This window comes from Anguilla anguilla, chromosome 6 (assembly GCF_013347855.1).
Source record: "Anguilla anguilla isolate fAngAng1 chromosome 6, fAngAng1.pri, whole genome shotgun sequence".
NCBI lineage: Eukaryota > Metazoa > Chordata > Actinopteri > Anguilliformes > Anguillidae > Anguilla > Anguilla anguilla.
The window spans coordinates 24,842,038-24,862,646 of record NC_049206.1 but is presented as its reverse complement, the minus strand read 5'-3'; the positions used below and the strand labels follow the sequence as shown (position 1 = coordinate 24,862,646).

General features: G+C 45.5%; 1 protein-coding gene across 1 annotated transcript in view; it reads left to right on the top strand.

Annotated features, from left to right (window-relative positions):
• The window catches only part of rnf13 (ring finger protein 13), a 37,940-nt gene extending 17,819 nt beyond the window's left edge, over window positions 1–20,121 (top strand). Inside the window, exons 5-10 of the mRNA XM_035423092.1 lie at window positions 7,693–7,780; window positions 8,788–8,878; window positions 9,720–9,825; window positions 10,237–10,330; window positions 18,448–18,528; window positions 18,716–20,121. Coding sequence (XP_035278983.1) covers window positions 7,693–7,780; window positions 8,788–8,878; window positions 9,720–9,825; window positions 10,237–10,330; window positions 18,448–18,528; window positions 18,716–19,080 — 825 coding nt within the window. The 3' untranslated portion in view covers window positions 19,081–20,121. The remainder of the gene's footprint in view (window positions 1–7,692; window positions 7,781–8,787; window positions 8,879–9,719; window positions 9,826–10,236; window positions 10,331–18,447; window positions 18,529–18,715) is intronic.
• Window positions 20,122–20,609: the final 488 nt, after the last annotated feature.

Here is a 20,609-nt window from a genome sequence, read left to right as displayed (position 1 = left end):
ATGGGGTTATGTGGGTGGAGCAGGGTTGAGTGTGTTACTAAGTGGATGTAGAGTGGAATGTAGGTGGGGGGGAGGGGGGTGGGGGTGGTGTATCTGTCTGTGAGAGAGGGCCTCTTCCACCTGGGGCAGGAATATGAGGAAGACTAGCAAGTACTGGAAGTGCTTCCACACACACACACACACACACACACACGCACACACACACGCCTACACGCAGTATTATTTTAGCAGAAACACGCAGGGTGAACAATGTCATTGTATATCACTGGTTGGTGTCCTTCCCTGCTGTTTCAAATGCCCCCTATCTAATCTGTAGCCTGGCCTTGAAACCCTGCCTCGTGGTGCATCAAAGACAGTAATGGAAAAAAAGGAGTGAATTAAATGGGGAGATATGTGCTGTGTGAAACGGGGAAAAGGAAAGTAACTCAAACCATTCTTACACAAGCACTAAATGGTTCTTAGTGTGCTGACCTTTAGCAGGAGCAAGCTGCAGAGTTGCTTGGAGCTGCATATTAATTCATCGAGACTGCTCTCCTCAGAGTAAACACATTCAGGGTTGGAGTCAGTCCCATTACAGTTCAGGCATCTCACAGAATGAATTAATTGATTTAAACGGCTGTGATATTTCATGGTCTTTTTCCAATTCATTTCCGAAGTAACTGAACCGAAATAAATTGGCCCCTGCCCTGAACACATTTCATACAGTAACTGTGAAAGTATCTGCTAGTGCATTCTGCTCATGTAAACTCTGCAGCATCGAGAGGCAGACTTACAGTCCATGTTCTCCCTCCTCTTTTCTGCAGAAACGAAGAGAGAGGTTAGGCGAGGTCATCTAGCAAGGCCTGGCCCGAGATGACACTCCATCTTTGTTACATATGCCTCTGACTTTGATGTTCCACCACATGGTAGAGTCATGTCCCCGTGATTTAAGATGCACTCGATGGGGAAAAGCAGGTGGTTTGAGTGAATCTTCACTCTGTTTCCCTCCTCTGTGACCCGGTCAAAGACGTCTGGAGTATCTCGCACTTTACTAAAATATTGAGGCTGTAGCATTTCTGCCGAATGTATCCAGAATGGAACCGAGTTAAGGCCTTTTTTTTACGTTAACGCATTTAATGTGCCATTCAATGTGACATGCTCATTGAAAAATTATGAACTTCCAGTAAAATGGAATATATGTAGGGCTGTTGTCAGAGGGACAGGTTTAATGGGTATTGTAGTTTTATCACCATGTTGAGGTATAGCATGGATGAAGATTTTTTCCCCCCTGTACCTTACTGTCCAAATGGTAAATGGACTGCATTTATATAGAGCTTTTATCCGGAGTGCTTTACGATTGATGCCTCTCATTCACCCATTCACACACACACTCACACACCAACAGTGAAAGGCTGCCATGAAAGGTACCAGTCAGCTCGTTGGGAGAAATTAGGGGTCAGGTGTCTTGCTCAGGGACACTCCGACATGCCCAGGGCGGGGGGTCAAACCGGCAACCCTCCGACTGCCAGACAACCGCTCTTACCTCCCGAGCTATGTTGCCCCAAGATATTTGTTCTTTGCGGAACAGCTTCCTCATTGTTTGGTATATTATTTTTAAATCTATAAATTAGCTCCAGTACCGATGCTTGCAACGTCTCCTCCTATTAGCGTTTTTTTAAAACCAGGAATCGGCCCTGCCGGTTTTAGGCCCCGTCTGTGTTAGGCCTGCGTTAGGCCTGCGTTAGCCGCTGCACCCATGTGGGAGCCACGTTCACAGGCTGCCCATTCAGGGATGCCACGATTGAGCATGTGGTGACAGGCCTGTCACAGCCTCTCTCCAGTCACAGCTACTGGAGAGAGAGGCCACAGCTCCCTGTCCTCACACAAGCACACACACATACCACACACTGCACGCACACACACACACACCACACACCGCACACACACATACCACACACACACACACTCTCACACAAACACACACACACACATACCACACACCGCGCGCACACACACACACACCACACACCGCACACACACATACCACACACACACACACTCTCACACAAACACACACACACACACACCGCGCGCACACACACACACACCACACACCGCGCACACACACACACACACACATACCACACACACACACACTCTCACACAAACACACACACACCGCGCGCGCACAGACACACACGACACACGCACACCACATCCACACACTCACGCACACCCACACAAACGCGCACACACACACACAGATGTGCTCCCACACAAACAAACACACAGTCATATACATAGAGAATATACACATGCAGATTTACACAGACATGTAATAAACAGTCTCACAAATACACTCGCACTCAAACACTTACATGCATGCATATGTGCACAGACAGACACATTTACACTCACAGAAAAACTCCTTCACACACATACAGACTCGCAAAGACATATATAACCACATACACTCACTCTTAAAGAGAGAACAGGGCTCCAGTGTGCCGACAGCCATCTTGTGTCAGTGAGAGGTTGTTGGCGATCACATGAAGATCCCGCATAACAAAGGTCTCCTTTTATTGTTTCATCAGTTATAGAGCGTCCTCAAGCCTACATATGACTTTCAGTGCGCAGCCTTTTTTTATCAAAATTGTGTTAAATTCCAATAACTCTTCCTAACTTCGAGACTGTGTCCTTTTCCTGCCGATTGGATTTTGATTACAAAGCATTCTTCCTTGTGTCTTTCATGGCATATAAGAGGAACTCTTAAATAGAACAACAGGACAGCACTCACAACTAAATTTCCAGATCTCTACATGGGTATGGTGCGTGCAAACATTTCAGCTCTTGCCTTCATTAATGTGCTGGACTGTGCCAAACAAAATGAGAAAGACTGTTTCGGACATTGACAACCTCAATGTGATAGGCTTGATGTATTTTCATGAAATTGAAATTATGGAGCCTGTCGGGAGGGGAATTAAGACAACGCACCAGCCTGTGATTTATATTTTTGTGACAGTGCGGCTTTTATCGATCCACAAAATTTGTACACTTCTGCCAGGAGACGGTGGACCAGTCTACTGATCGTAGACCAGTTGTCTACGATCATGAAAATGCACTTCTTGTACGTCGCTTTGGATAAAAGCGTCTGCCAAATGAATGTAATGTAATGTAATGTGGGTTTCCCTAACAGCTCCCCTTGAGGATTTAGCCTCCGCAGTCTGCCTGCGCAGGCTGTGCAGGAATCCCTGTGCTCCGGAGCGATGGCTGCGCTGCTCAGCCAGGGGACATAGTTGGGAACATAATGTACTGACGTACAGAACAAGCGATTCCCATCTCGCTGCTGTTTGGTCATTTTCGTCGTACGGCCGACCAAATAGGCTTAGGACACAGAGGATTTGATAAGGAAGACGTCAGAACTGGGAAAACCGTCGGGTAGTTTACAGAAGTGAGCCCCTTATCTGACCCCCTAAAGGAAAACAGCCTGTGTTTACTGTGCTGACAGGGATTCAGCAGGGTTTGATAAAGAGGCAGTTGCGATGGCAGCTGTAAACATCCTACTGGATCAGCATTATGTCGTAACAATGTGAAGATACACAGGACGTTTGTGGCCTCTGGCTTCCAGACCACGGGTCTCACCCTCCTCTGAGTCACGTTCACAATTAAAATCTCTAGTCAACCAAGGCATAATGAAGTGCCTGTCCCCTTCCTCTTGTGACCCTGCAATAAACTCACTGCTTGATTGATTAGGCACCAGTTTGGGGGCAGGAACTCCTGCACTCTGAGAGCAAAATGGAGAATCCGATTTAACACGATTTAAACAAGCGGTAGTAAATGTTTGATTGACAGCTCCAATACAATGAGCCAATGGGTTCTGGTGCGTCAGTGACTTTGTGAGCATAAAAAACTTTAATTTTGCTCTAATGGTATAGACACGTGTCTAACCAACCAGACACTTGTCTAACCTTAAGGACCATGTCAGACTTTTCTGCATGTTCCAACCTGCACCTCGCTCGATGACCGAGAAGTTGGCCTGCCACTGTCTGCAAGATAAACCAAGCTGGCTCATTTCCCTTCAGTAGCTGTTTTGAGGAACAACTGCAGACTTTTCCTCTGATATGTCCGTTGCGACCAGACCCAAGCGGAAGATCTGTGCACATCCAAGTCATCTTGACTGGAACCCTTTGCGATCCTGACTTCAACAAAGAAGTCTACCTGTAGTCCATGCGCTCCTACCCGGACCTTGGGTGTGCTGGCGAGCTCATGCATCACCTAACAGAGTTAAGAACTGGCCTCCCCTTTTATTGCCATTAACTATTGAAACACATTTTATTTAACACTGACATCAAACAGTAGTATAGCATAAAACTAGTAATACCCGATTGGGTCCTTTTACTGCTGTTTGTTGTCGTGTTTTGTTTTGGTATGGAATAGCAAATTCCCTGACCTTGTTGTTTTACTTTGGTAAAACTTAATTTTATGAGACTGCTTATTATTACTGATTGTTCTATTGCGCAATTCTTCAACCCGGAGGGGGAACTAATTAGTGAAATCAGCTGGCTGAGCGCATGGGTGGAAGAAAGACATGGCAGGACTTTTACTTTCTGACCCCTGCATTTTCCACTATTGCAAATCATCTGCGGAGGCCCACAACCCCCAGTACCATACAAACTGCTCCCAGCTCGGCCTCCACACTTTTCTCCTCAGCTGCGGGCGTATTCAAGTGACCCTGAGGCTGATTTCTAATTCCAGTGAAAACAGCTGCCTTTCAGAAATACTCAGAAAGAACAGCTTTACCTCTGAAAACTGTTGCAAAACTGGTGGTCTACTCATCAAAATGCAGAGTCGGCGTTGTAACATTTAGACATCGGGGAGCTCGGGTTCCGGAGCTAAACATACATTAATGCTGTTTGCACCTTGAATCTCGAGGGGCGTGCCGTCTTCCATGTCTATATTGGGAAGCCTCATATTTGACCAAGTTTTTTGCCATATGTTACTTTGGAAGCATTCTCTGTTTTGGGACCGGGTGCATTATCTGGAGCAATGGTGATGCTCCCCCCCCCCCCCCCCCCCCCCCCAATTCCCCGCAGTGCCGTTTAATGTTTAAGATGTTTGCTGAATGTGTGGTTGGTGGGGCTTCTGGCCTGTTTCAAAGGGAAACCTGCTCCTCATACGTTCAGCTCACAAACGAAGCCTCGCTTACAGAGAGATGCCTTTTAAGACCAGGCTCTGGGATGTCGAAATCTCTCGCGCAAGGCCTACGTCATGTCCTTTTCAGCCTTCTCTGTTTTTCCTGCCTTTATTGCTGATGTTATCTGGACGCAGCCAGGGACACAGTCTTTCTCTAGGCGCGTTAATCGCAACTTTGCAAAGATCCTGGGCCAGTTTATGGCTCTGTTCTTGATTCGGTATTTTAACCTGGGGCTTAAACAATTAGCGACGGGCGTGCTTGCATTAATCATTTTGATAGGTGTTAAGTTTGTTCGGGGATCTGGATGATTTCATATAATTAGCAGCGTAAACTGATAAGATACACAAGTCTCTGAAGTGCCAAACTGGCAGTTTTAGACAATTTTCACCATTTCTGCATTCTCTTAATGAAGGTCCTTGTACACAGCATTTGAGGCTTAGAATTAATTATTATTTTGGATCCAGGCATGAAGTGCAAATTTAGTACATTCATCCAGTTTGTGTCCTTGCAGCTTAAAAATTCATTTTTTATGCTTTTAACCCCGTTAATTACCGCTTACGGATATATATACATTTCTTAATGTTTTTGCTCATAACTCACTTCTTTAATGGGTGCATAAGTACTGAAAACAAGGGTGTAAATAATTGTATCATATCCTTTTGGGGAAAAGAATGTTGAAACAAAATGTTTGACAAATGTTCTCTCTGAGTATAATGCAGTATAATGCTACTTTTGTGAGCACAGAATATAGCTCATTGCCTATTTGTTCCTTTATACAGCCTTTTTGCTTAATGTTGTGTTCATTCAGGGGTGTGATGAGGGTGCCTGTGTATTGTATTTGACCTGTGGTTTCCTGTGGTTGGTGTACTGTAGCTGCATAGAGTTGCTTTCGAGCTTTGATTTGGACTCTTAACCAGAATAGCATTGCGCCTGCCTGCTTTGACTTTGATTAAGTGGGACCCACGCTATCTTTCTCGCGCTCATGCACTGACGCAGGATTGTAGCAGCAAGATGATAAATGAACATTGTGAGAATGGGTGTTTGGTTTGATATGCGCACTTTCACTCTACTGCGGTGGCTGTACTGCAGGGGTACTCCATTCTGGCCCTCGAGGCCGGTGGTATTGCTGCTTCGTTGCTACCTGATAGTCAATTGATTCATTAATGTCATTGATTAGCCAGCAATTCCACTTATCTGGGGTCCCAGATCTAAATGTACCCGTGATAAATGAAGAATGAAAACTTGCAGTACTATTGGCCTTTCACGCCAGATTTGAATGCTATAGAGTCCCTATTTCATCACATGACCAAGACTGTCATACCAGACAGCGCCTCTCTTCTTTAAATTTAATCCCCATGTTCCCTTTTTCCCCCACTTTGGAAAGTCTGATCATGTTTTTGTCGCATGCCATCACATGTCTTATCGTCTGTCATGGGGGTAGTGTGGGAGTAAGCAACATGCTAACTGTCAGCGGGCCTGTTACTTCTAATATGGATTTTAGAAGAAACTAAAAGACATTTTTATCTAGTCCCAGCACCACCCACATCTATACAATAGATATGAGCTGTTAGTGTTGCAGCTAACACACAAAGACGTTGATTGATGCTAGCTAAAACTGCTGAAGGAAAACAGTTTTATGTGTTTTGCCCTTAAGGCTATATTGCCAGCTCTGTTTTGTCTGCTATTTGTGGTCATGAGGTAGTTTTGGCCTTTTTTCCTCTGCCCGGATCAAGGCCTCCCTGTTGTAGACCCTCAGTCTGAACCATATTAATTTCCAGCAGTGTATACCGGCTCACCAAGGCTCCAGTATTAGAGTCTGCAAGCTTGTGTTCTGAAGGATTTTGGAGTGCTTTTGGAAAAAGTAACAGACTCAAATAAGCTCCTGGGATTAATGACATTTAAAGGTTGCTGCTGGGTCTTATGTTCGATCCCACAAAGTAGAAAACAAGGTTTTGAAAATATATGTTTTTGTAGAAATATTTCAAAAGACCAGTTCCAACCATATAGACTGGGAGTTTACACAATATATAATGTCTCCTGAAGTGTGAAGGATTGCGGTTTTTTTTTTTTTTTTTTGCATTAAATTGATATTTTCATGCTTGAATGTATCCTGTATTTTTTTTCATTGTATGCGCACACATTCCTGAAATGGAGGATGTTCTTAATCATGCCATCTTTTTCACAAAAAAAGCATTTTTTAAAACATAAGTACATGGTGTTATTTCTGGAAAGGCATTTCCTTTCTGCGCAAAACTGACACCGCGTTTCAAAAATATAGTGTTGACACAAGGACCAAAAAGGATGCTGGGTAATTGTGAAATATGTGTGGAGGCCACATGTGGATGCGCTGAGTCTAATGTATGTGAAGCACAGCTCGGGAGCACAGTAGAGCTCTGTGTGGTTAGCCCAGTGGGGTCTTCAGTGCTGGGGGGTGGCGAGGAGAGGGGGGAGTGGAGGGGAGGGGCGGGGTTACTGTGCGTAAGCTGGGGATACCAAACACAAAGGTTTTGTCTCCCCAGGTTCTGAACGCCCAGAAGGCTGGATACAAGGCTGCAATTGTTCACAATGTGGACTCTGATGACTTAATCAGCATGGGATCCAACGACTGTAAGTTCACTCAAACCCGCAGATGCACAGACACGCGGCCACAAATTGTCCTTCGTACGTTTTCAGTCATTTGGCAGTAACGTTGGGGTTCTAAAGCCGTCGTCCAGTTTGGCGGAATCCATATGGCTCCGACTGAACTAGCTTGCTGTGATCTTGCTATCGCAAGCCCTGCCCTTTATGTGTCACATACCGTATTTAAAGATGTAGTATAAGTTGTATAATTTTTCTTCAATAAACCGGTGAACTCAATGGCAGCTGAAAGTATTTAGCTAAGCGTAAGGTAAGAAAAAGCAGAACAGAAATAGAAATTGCTGAAAGACAGTTAAGACTAAGCCAGTTGGAGTTTGAACAAAGACCAAACGGGGCTTATCAAATTTGACTGATGTCCAGAGGAATTTACCTGCCCATTCTCTCCACCTCAGGCACCCGCCCATGTTTCCAAAGGCTCAAGTCAACCTCTCATATTTTATTGTCCCGAAGTGCCACATATGTTTCATACAAACCTGCTGTCCCCCCACAGCAGTTGACAAGCTGTCAGGAATACGTACCTTCGAGCCAGGGGGTAGAATTCATTTAACTCTGCACTGTGCCATCTGTAATCACCTCACCGAGGGATTTCCGTCATCCCGCCGTCTGTCGGCCTGTGAGCGATTAATATGCCCTCAGGCTGACTGGGCCCATAAATCTGGGCCTGTAGCATTCGCAGCAGCCTGAAGGAACTTGAAACATCTAACGTTCGACAGGCCGAAAGGATCGGATCCAGTAAAGCGTACTCACGTGGGTTCACTTATGCCTTTCCAAAAACCTAGGGGGGAGAAAAAAAAAAAAAACCTTTGATTTGTCACCAATCCCGCGATATGCATTCGATGCATTATTCATTATTCTGGCAGGTTTGTGATTTGGCTAATTCCTTGATTCAAAATAAACGGACAAGCTATACTGTGAATCTAGTACCATTAATTTTACGCCCAATTTCTTAAGCTGGCATTCCCTTTTGTCCCTGGCAGTGGATGTTTTGAAGCAGATAGACATTCCGTCGGTGTTTGTGGGTGAAGACACGGCCAGCTCCCTCAAGGAGGACTACACGTATGACAAAGGGTGAGTAGTGAGAGGCCATTGTTTTCATCTTTGATATTTTCACTGTAAGACTATAGCGTGTTGCCTTGCAACAGAGTCTATGTTTCAATTACCTGGCATACCCTGGTAATACGTTTTAATGTATTACTGTAGATTAAAGAGATTAATTGCTGTTATCGGCTTGAAGCCTACTTGAAGTCTTGATGGCATGATAGTGCTGTGGGCAAGGACTTGAATTACATGGACATGGATATCATGACTGGTTTAGTTTTTTTTTAACAGGGTGAAATGGATATGGTCATATGTTCTATGCATAATTACATTTACGATTTTGAATTTAAATTCTCTTCAGGTGTGGGAGCATTTGCTCATTTTAAGTAAATAATTAGTGAACAGTAAAGTTTTGTGGTCCATTATCATTAAAAAGGAAAAAATTTACTGTATTTGCAGGCGATCAGTACTACTGAGAAAAGCACAAGTGCCCAACATCAAAAATACAAATTCTCTTGTTCAAATTTCCTTCAGATTTCATCTAAGGAGTGTTGGGTCTTAAATAATCTGTTACACCCGTTGACTGGAGTTCCAATGAGTTGACCTTTGGTTGAGTTTTGCACAATTGAATGTGTCATAACAAATAATGTGTGTGGAATACCAATATTGTGGGAAAAGGAACTGCCTTGGAGCTGTGACAGAAGTAGGATTTGAGAGACGGCTCGTGCTTCACGGCAAGAAATTGCTCCGATTCGCAAGGCAATGAATGTCAATGATAGTCCATAATCTGATGCTGCTGCTGCCCCATTTGGACAGCATTGTTTAGATGGTCTAACGGATACGTGCTAAAGGCGGTCTTTGTGTTTTTCAGTGGTCATGTGATGCTGATGCCGGACTTCAGCCTGCCTCTGGAATACTATCTGATCCCGTTCCTCATCATTGTGGGGATCTGTCTCGTTCTCATAGTCGTTTTTATGGTGAGAAAGTTTTCACAGTTTGGACCCCAGACCCCCTACCCCAGCCCTCAGCTGGTAAAGGCTGCACTCATTACCAGTGCCATCAGTACAGTGCCATCTAGTGTAAATTTTCATTTGGATATTACTTTATTTTACTGTAATCGATATAGTATTACAAATCTGCTTTTCTCCAACCCAGACAATGCACGCAACAGTACAGATAATGCTAATAGTAAAGTCATTGCAATACAGATGTACAGGTTCCATACACTGCTACACCTTCAAACGTAAACGACTAAACATTCAAATGTAAATCGTGAGGAACCCCGATCGCCTCTTAACGGGTCTGCGGTTGGGAGAATGCTTTGCTGCTCCCTAAACGAATGAATGAATGGAAGGAAGTTGGTGACTGGCTGTGGCCTTTTCTTTTAGATCACCAAGTGCGTACAGGACAGACACAGGGCCAGAAGGAGTCGGCTTCGCAAAGACCAGCTGAAGAAGCTCCCCATCCACAAGTACAAGAAAGGTAAGAGCTTCCGGGGGGCGGGGGCGATGAGACTGTATTAAAGAAGCTTCCAATTCATAGACACAAGAAGGGTAATAGTTATAGGGTAGAGGTAGGAGCTATGCTGTAGAAGCTCACAATTTATAAAAATATAAAACGGTACAACTATAAGTCATTGTGAAAGTTCTCATCAATTATGAACGGTGAGTGGTGTGGTGTTAAATCAGATTTCCTGGACTTTGTCCCAGGAGGGCGATACCAAATTTATCATATAACAGCCTCAATGAGTAGGACGTTTGTTCAGTCAGGAGAATTGTTTGCTCAGTAATGGGATTAAAAGCCCAATTGGAACAAATAGTTTTTCTGTTTCTTTTATCTGCGCTCAGCTGCTCCTGTCGCACACAGAACAGAGAAAGTTCCAGAGCAGGTGTGTCTGAATGGAAAGCTAAAGGCTGAAATCGGACGCCGCTGGCGCGGCTCCAATAAATCCTGGACCTTACTGTCAACCGCGGGCTTAGCATAAAGCCGTACCTGCTGCGCTTTTGTGTTTGGCCACGCCCACCTGTTAAACACACTGTTGCGTAAGGCGTTGGTTTCGTATCAGAGTGTGCCTGCAGCCGACTTCCAAAATGAAAACCGGCCCTGTGAAAGGCGGTGATGTGTTATAACAGTTAAGGAGCTGGGCTTACAAAACTTGCAGTTCAGTTCTCATTGCCATTTTACCATTAAGAAAAGTACTTAACCTGAATTTGTTCAGTATATACCTTACTGTATGATTGTACACTATGTGAAATGTAAATGTGTGTGATGCGCTGTGGATAAGAGCATCTGCTGTATGGCAGTAAAATGAAAGACTAATTAGATCGTGATAAGCCGTTTCTAAGAAAAATCTTTTTAAAGGTCCTTTCACACGCTCCTGTCCATGCACATTTGTCCTTGATGTATGAAATTAAATACATGTACATCGAGCTATTGCAGTGCGCCTTTGCCATTTCTGATCTGCTATAGGCTACATGTAGGAATGGAGGCAGACTCTGTTGCCTGCTGTTTTTCTGTTGTCCATTGGGAGCCAATAAGAGCAGTTCACCCTGGAGGCGGTGCCTTCGCCAGTGGGAGCGTTCCCAGACGCCGCGGGTTTTCCTCGGAGAGCCGAGTCCCACAAACAGCACAGGCCGGGGTCGGTCTGCACACGTCGGCATCCGCGGGGGGTCACGTGCGCTCCGAAGGCAGACGCGCGCGTCACATGGTGCGCGAGACGGTTTACGAGAGCCGAATATTCTTTTGTTGCGGGAGCGGCCCCTGGGAGTAGGTACGCTCCCCTAAGCGAAGAGCCGGGCATGAGCGCGCCGCTGTCTCGGCGCCGCAGTATGAAATCTCTTCCAGCGCGAGCAGAGTGCGCTCGGGTCACATGACGCCGCGGCCGCTTCGGCCTCTCCGCTCCCGCTCCACTGTGAGCTAATCTGATTAATACGGCTCGATTTCCAGCCAAGCCGATCACAAGGCTGTGCCTCTGCAGAGCTTGAGCCGGACGGATCCCCGCGTGGGAAGAGCGCAGTCTCCGTCTTTGAAACTCTCGCAAGTCTCTGGTGAGCTAGAAAACGGAGCCTTTTTGGAAGTGCAACTGTTGTCTGTGGCTCCGTCATTCTTTTATCTTTTATTTGTTACATACACAGTTGGTTTTGTGCTCATCCAGTATGAAACGTATGCGTCTGTCCTTGTGTTTGTTACATGAGGGATTCTGGGCCAGACATTGGCCCTAGATTGTAGCTTATCAGCCAATTTTTTGTTGCCTTGTCATAATGGGGCATTTAAATGAAATTAAAAACTCCACCCCTAGATTAATTTCACCCCCCACAAGGAGGAGGAGGTTGGCTTAGACTCGCGCGCTGAGTCATAATGGATTACTCTACCTCATGGGTAGGCAGCCCCAGCCCTCTATGCAGGTTTTTGTTTATACCAATTCCCATGGCTAAATGAGCTGTTTTTGCTGTATAGACCAACAGTGGTTGACTCGTAGATTAGATCATCACAGTAAAATGTTTCATATAGGGACTTGAGGACAGTCTTCGGCTGTCATTCATTCACTTATCAAGAAATGTAGCTAAAATGTCAGACGGCTAATTAGGTAATTAAGGGCAGAAGTGAAAATAAGCAGAGCCACAGCTTGTTTAACACTGCTGACGGCGTCAACTGTCCACCGTCCACCATTTTGTGCCCAAAATGTAATTGTAAGTCAAAGCCAACTTCTGATTACAGTCTTACTCTTGAGACGCTTAATGAATAATAGCCCTGACCCCTGGTGACATTGTCCTTGAGAGGGCAGCTGACAAAGCAGTTAGTGTCTCTATGCAAATGGCCGATATATATGAGCGTTGGGTTCCTAAACAGGGCTGCAAATGTTCTTTTAGCCACTCGTTCCCATGCTGGAATTCTGAAGAGGCCCAAACTGTAACACAGGAAACCGGGAGGATGCACTGTGGCCGCACAGCGTACTGCAAATAGGTAGCTGGCAGGTTTGCGCTTGTATGAGCACTTTAAACGCAACACCACATTAGTGTATTGCCTGCTGCGCGCCCCAGGTGCATTGTGGGCGCTTCTGCCGCAGTGTGTCATCGGCGCTGTCGATCAGTGCATCAGACAGGACGCTCCAATCAGGCTTTGGCGGCCAGGGCTCCCGCTCTGGCGGGAACGACGCCGCGGACGGAGCCGCGGTCCAGCTCTAATTGCCGCGGCCTGCCGCGACAGCGGGTCCCCGGAGCGCGGAGCTGTCAGCGCGTGTTTGTTTAACCGGCGAGACCACTTAGGGCTCAAGTGTGGAAGCGCTGCTAATACGCTGCCCGGTCCATAAATATCGATTACACGCGACCGTGCGAATGCGCTACTGTAGTCCCGCTCATCTCCCTATATATAGCGCTCTCACGTTCGCGGGTGGCATATTTTTAGCCCGGTCTCTCGGAGACTGCGGCACAAGTGTGTCAGTGCAGCGAGAGTTAGTGGGTTAGCCGTGTGTCCTCTCTGATCGTGCGTCCTTACCTTTTCCATCTCTTTCGTAGCAGAGCCTGGTGGCTGCTCCTGATTGGTGGAGGTTCCATAGCCGCGTCCGTTACAACGTGCAGTCGAAATGTTCCGTTTGCCTTTTCACACAAGGGCACAAGCACAAGGAGATATCTTTCTCTCCCTGGTGGGAGGCATTAGGACAGCGGTCACGTCCGTTTTGCGCTTCACACGGATCTCAAAGAGGATTTTCTCGACTGCGTCAGCCTGGTTCTGGGAGCGACGAGTTAAACGACAAGAGACGCTGAAGCATCTGGTCAATTAATTGTGGTATAAACAAGGGCTCGTGCATCATGGCGAAGAAATGTACCGGTCCACAAAGTAATTAAAGCCAGCGATGGCCCTTGATGTTGTGCTGGCTCCGGCCCATTCGGACGCCACTGTTTGGATTGTCACAGAGGTGCGTGCTGAATGTCGTCGCACCCTTTTTCAGCCGTCATGTGATTCCGATGCCAGACTCTGATGCCTTTGAGAACGGTATCTGCTACAAATCCTACAGTATGATTGGCTCTAGTAAGTTTTAGTAAGTTTAGTGTTATGTTATAAGGTCAGTGGTTGAGTCAGCTTGAATTGCCATTTCAAATCGGAGCCACACATAGACTAGATAAGGATCCATCGGACATGTAACTGAGCACTGTTTAATTAGGCAAGCACAACCCCGGAAGAACTTACGTCAGAGTGTCAACCTCATCCTGGTCAGGCTCATAGTACTGTGAAGTGAGGCTAATGAATGGGTGACTAGTTGAGCACTATGTCTTAATGCCTTAATGATGTGTTGCCTTAATGACTTCACCTGAAAACATGGCTCATTCGGCTCTGTAGCTTTGTCCCAGTGCACTGGGAGGAGTGCCATAGTGATGAATTTGTTAACTGACCCATATTTAGGCATTTTTGAGTAAGCGCTTGTTGCCTATAGGAGTACGTGGATCACATCTCTATGAAAATGTCAGCAGGCACCCTTTTTAATATTAGATTTAAAGGTTTTGGTGATTGTAATATCTCGGCTTTAGAACTGTAGTTGAGACTTTTTCAGAACTTGAAGGGCTCCATCTTGGACTTTCCCATCCAGCCACCTGCGCTGTTAAAATAGCAAACGACCGTGCGCCCGTGTGGGCGGGCTGGTCTTAAAATTAGGTGTGGTCGTGGTAATTTTCGCCTTACAGATATTGTGATGCAGCTGAGAGCGTTTGCGTTATAAGCACCAAAAACCTGGTCTTAAGTCCTATTGCAGTTTCATTGCAATTTTAAGGATGCAATATTATGATAGCAATGTGGCTACTGAGGGTCCCTTTTCTAGCTCAGCACCCTCCTGTCTATTGGACACACAAACATGCATTAAAATATCATGCATGTTTGTGCGTGCCCCTTACAATGTGAAATATTATTATTGTGTATATCAACGATGCACAATAAAAAAACAACGTCATAATGGATGGGCATAATAGTGATCCGAGAAGAGAAATAGAAATGTAATTAAGCAAATGAAACCTTTTTTAAAAAACTTTTTTAAAAACTAATTTTCACCGCATTACACAATTAATTCAGACAATTTTAATGGACTCGCGCAAGAGCACCAGGTCTTTTTCCTCAGGTAAATCTGTCTGTTTGATGTTTTGCTAAATCTGCCATTATATTAGCTATCCACCTAGGGGCAAAGGCAGGTGGCTTTAAAGGGAATGTAAGATGATTGGTTTATCGCACGGTTGCGATGTGGTTATGCCCAATACACGCCTATTATTTAAGCCACTAAGTCCAGCCCGTTTGAATCTTGTGCTTTACTTTGCACCTGAATTGTCCGCAGTCAAACTAGCAAAAGTGGGCCTGGCCACACCCAAAATGCAGTTGCGTGTTACGCTTTAGCCCATGTGCTAAGACCGTTAAAATATGGCCCAAAGTTTTAATTAACTAAAATTGCACCCATTTATGTCCTGTAACACAGCATTTGTCCTCAGGAGCTCCCAGTGTTTGCTGAAACCTGTTCTTCACACTTTAACAATAGCGTTGATTGGGAGATGTAATGTAATTACAGCCTTAGAAAGCATAAATAGTCATTCATTCCTGCAGAATAATAATGCTGGGCTTCTGAATGGTGGAGGGGATATAAATGTGAATTGGTAAGCTGTTTAATTTCTGCTCTGCTGTCAGAGGAAAGCATTTAGCTTGCAGTGCTAATTAAGAAATTGGCGGGAGAGACAAAGTGGGTGCGGGGGCGTATCGTTTCCATGTCTAGAGCTGAAACTCAGGGGAATGTATATATTATTACTGCCATCTTTCATGGGAAACAGCCGGTACCACACACACACACGCACACACACACACTGATTTGGTTGCTAAGGCCAGCGGAAAGCCTCGTCTCCCTGAACATTCCATTTATTGGCACCCAAACTAAATTCAAACAACAGTGCTTATTAACAGTGCCATAAAATGTGTTTTAAAGGGCTGCGAGGTGGCTCATTTGGTTAAGGCACAAAGTTGTCATGGATGAGCTCCACGCTCTTAGATCGAATCCAGACCACGGCAGTGCCGATGGTAGATTCATAAAACGACCTGCGATTGGTGAATGCATCATGGGTGTGGGAGGGTTCAGCCGGCTAGGGGTCTGTTAAAGCTGCACATGAAGGATCTTCCTCCAACTTCGCTGTGGGCTGGGGTGTGTAAAGAAGCAGACCGGGGACACCGCGTTTTGGAGAACAGTAGATGTCTACACTCTCCTGAATTGGCAGTGGGGTTCGCCCATGAATGCGGTTGCAGGTAGCTGACCATTCCAAATTGGGGTGGAAATTGGACATGCTCAGCCCCTCATTGAGTGCCAATTAAAAAAATGTTTTTTCTTGTTTTTAAGTGTTTTGAACATTGAGACCTGTGGTAAGCGGCTGACGATTGAATTTATTTCCCTTTATTAGCTTTTAAAAATCTTTCTCTCTGTATTTGTACTATCACACGTTTGTAACGTGTCACACTTTGTGATCTTTATCTATTGTGGAAAGAATGTATGCTTCCTTCATTCTTCCCTTCTTACTCACGCTCATTCACAGACTTTTCCCCCCCTCCTTTTGATTGATTGTTTGGAGAGAAGTGTGTGGACTTCCTCATTTTGTAGCCTTCATTTTTTTTCCCGGAGAATGCAGCCCTTCTCTTTCACCGAAGGTGGTGAACAAGCACAGATCCCGTTTCCTTCCTTTGTTTATTACAGCTTGCACATATCCTGTCATGGCAGCCAGTTAGGAACAGGAACGGAAGGCGGTCACAAAATATTCAGATGCCGGCACTGTTTTCCCGGGTCGTCCGTTCTCCTGGTGTCACGGAGACTGACTGGGGATAGGCACTGAGCGGACCGCGAGCGCATTCCTCAGCCCCAGTGATTCAGACGCCGCCAGGCCGCGCGTGAGGGTGGAGCGTACGCTCTGAATCACGGCTGACTTTCTCCTCCCCAGTCTCGCGTGTCAGGCTCGTAGGTTTACGGTGCGGTATGAGCCTGACCAGGGACACGCCGTGATGAGTCTGGCCAACTTCCGGGGTTGCATTTTTCAAGTAAAAGGACAGTCGCTTAGGCCGGGCTCCAGCTGACCCTTTGTGACATTAAATTACAGTAGGAAGCATTAGGCATTTCATGAATTTGTCTAACTAAAAAACAGTTTCAAGTGCCCCATGTGAAACAGTGCACACCCCAGGCACTTGTAACTTGTGACTCCAAATATAAGCAAAAAAAGCCACTCTTAGTTCTGAATCTAAAGATGTAGTTTTCAGATGCAATGCACTTAGTGAGGTAATGCCTGTGCTTGCTCAGTGTCTTGCAGGCCTTGTCTATATCAATGAAAATGTGTCAGTTTAGCTACATTAGCTAAGCCCTTAGTAGTGGTTTTCCTGAATGGGCAGAGGTTTGGTTAGGTCAGACCCAACCAGATTTTTGAGGATATTTTAGGCTTTTCAACTGTATATTCCCTCTGATGCCCTTTGCACTGCAAAAGCACATACTGTATGCTGGGTTCCATCTGGACAGGGAAAATGTTATGAATTATCGCTGTGTAATCAGGGCGTTTTAGCACCAACTCTGTTGTAGTTACACTTCAGATTGAGCTGGGGCCAGATCTTGTGTGGAATCACTGAATTGAAAGCAAGATGCTGTTTTGTTTACTATAACATGTCTGGCATGAATAGTTTTGAGTATAAATGAGAAAATATACTGATGTTACAAAGCACTTATTTTCTTGAGGATGTCTCAAATGGTTTTGAGCAGGTTCTGAAGGAGTTTTTGTTCCTGCAATCGCAGTATTCTAGTTCCGCATTGGCTTGATCTGGATTTTTGCCCAGGTAAATTATCCCTGGTTCCATCTGAGAAGGCTGGACTAAAGCAGTGTAGGACTGCCTCTCTGAAGTGAGTCACGATTTTGCCTTCTTCCTTATAGGGTCACCTGCAGTCCTGGCACTCTCACAGAGACTGTGAAGGGGGAAGGCAGGCTCATTTATAGCTTATATAAACACCCGGCGACATGGAAGCAGTGTTTCCTCTACGCAGAGGGGCAGGGAAATGCTGTGGAATTTCCAGGAAGTGCTTTGCGTGCAGTTTTCTGTGCCAGATTGGGCGATTCCAAAAAATCTTTCAGAAGATCCACATCTGTACAGTGGCTTCAGAGTAACAATGTATGGGAGTTAATGGCAGATGGGGAAATTTCCAGGGGGGGGCGGGTTGTGGGGAGAGTCTGAAAATTTGTCTGAGTGCCAACTGAAGATTTTCAGAATGTCGATTTATGTGAATTGTGCAATGGCCAGTTGTCTGGCCTCAGATTTATGTGACCCATATATTAATGACAGCACCTACAGTATTCTGTAAAATGGTTAATACATAGTTACATAGGGCCAGATTTGAGTATACTTGTTGTTGGCTAAACATCTATGACATTAACATAAACACAGACCATTAAACATAATCTTGTATGTCACATTTACTCAAGTCCTATAATATGTATCACATGCTTTCTAACAGTAAAGACTGATACAGCAGTAACTCCTCATCCATGATGGTGAATATAATGTGGGCCTGCCAGAGCTGAAGGTACGACTCAGCCATACCCCCTGTGTTGCAGGTGACTCCTATGACGTGTGCGCCATTTGTCTGGATGAATACGAAGACGGAGACAAACTGCGGGTCCTGCCTTGTTCTCATGGTATGACTATTCTGAACTCATAATTTGCAGTGTATCTCAGGTCATGACCTGCTGACTGACATTTCCTGAGACGTGCATATATACTTTACTTAGCAAAACGTTTAGCAAAAGATTGCAAAAATGAAAGGAATTTCTGTTGCATCAGAATGTATTTGGAAGCCTTTGACTTACGGTGATGTTCTGTTAGCGTACCACTGTAAGTGCGTGGACCCGTGGCTGACCAAGACCAAGAAGACGTGCCCCGTTTGCAAGCAGAGGGTGGTGCCCTCCCAGGGCGACTCCGACACGGACACGGACGACAGCAGCCACGAGGACAACGAGGACGACGCGTCCGAGAACACGCCCCTGCTCCGCTCGCTGGCCTCCACCAGCGCCCACTCCTTCGGCACCATGTCGGGCTCGCTGTCCCACCGCGGGCGGGACCCGGAGTCCTCCGAGTACGAGGACGAGGACGACGTGGAGACCGACAGCGAGAGCGAGGAGGCCTCCGTGGAGACGGTGGTGGTGCAGCTGCAGCAGACCTGCCCTGGGGACGGGGACCCCAACGCCTGAAGCCTCCCTCCCCCCTCCACCCCCACCCCTCCGCCCCCCCCACTCCTCCCCAGGTGTGGTGAAATGGGTTTCCGGACTCTTCATTTTGTTCCCCTGTTGCAATGCACATCACTGCACTTGTACATATCACAGCCTGATGCAGCACAAGTTCTGTGTGACCAGTAACAGGCATTCCAGTGTGTTTAATTGTCTTTGAAGTGCCAAAGACACTGGTGTCCATGTGTGCAGCCTGACAGGTGACGGAATACGGACGGTTTGTGCCAAGAGGGATGTACTTTGCCAAGCTGGCATCGGGCGTGGCACCCGGTGAGTGTGCCCTATTCACTGTGAACGGGGGAGGGGCGAGAGTTCATGAGCTGAAATCATGCTTGTCATACATTTTTAATGGAATGCAACATGTGTATATATAATGTACAAAATCGCAATATATCAGGTCCTCACAAAGTTATACTTTGTCGCCAGCTGCATCTGTACACACTGCGTCACAGACGAAGGCAAAGCTGTACATGTCCTTGAGAGGTGTATACTGTACATACACTTGCATAAGTTAATCAGAGGCCGTGCAGCTTTCTGTAAACTTTACAAAGTGATCTTACATTTTAAATGTGGACAAATTAGAAAGCGGGATTGGACAGTGTAGGTGACCTTGTTCACGTATGGAAGAATTGAATCAACCTTGTCTTGGGGACACATCCAGCTGAAAGGAATTGACTTTTTGTGTTATTGGTTGACTTGGCAGAATTGGTGAAGGAGTTCTAATTTGTGTGGGTCAGTAGCTTGAATTTTGGTTTACCCGTTAGGCACACATCTTTAATGCTTAAACTAAATCACTTTCCGGAAATTCACAAATGCCTCACCATGTGTATTTAGTTTGTGTATGATTACATTTTAATAATGTACTTTCAGTGAATTGTTTTTAACATGACTTGAACTGTTAATATTGGCCAAGTCTTGTTGCCTTCCTTTGAAGTCATTTCATCTATCTTGTATTTTTATGCACACCTGTCTACATTCAAATTAAATTTCATTTTCAATTCCATAGACAAGGTATTGTCTTTTTTCGTTACAACTACTCCTGTTTACTTGATTCTTGTGCCTTGACTGGACATTTTGATTGACAGGTACAAGAACAGCATTGTGAGGCTTTGAATTTCAGATTGTTGTCAATGTAATCTACAGCCTACAGAATTTTGTAAACTAAGTGGTGTGAGCCAGGACGTCCAAACTAGTCCAGCCGGTCCTGAAATCCCACTGCACCTTTAATCTTTTTTTCAAATGTAAGATGATACAAACTATAATTTAAGTGCAAGTCACAGAAAGCTCTCTTATGGTTCAGACTTACTTTTCCATGACGGGTCTGGAGATAAGGCTGTGAAAGAGCATGCACGTCATCCGGAACATACCCTCTGCACTACACCTGCGCAACTGCACGTCTCCAGTACACAATCGCCACAACATAATACGCAACTGTTAACAGTATAAACAGTACCATAGGGCAGTGCCTTTTAGTTAAAAAGGTAAATAATGGG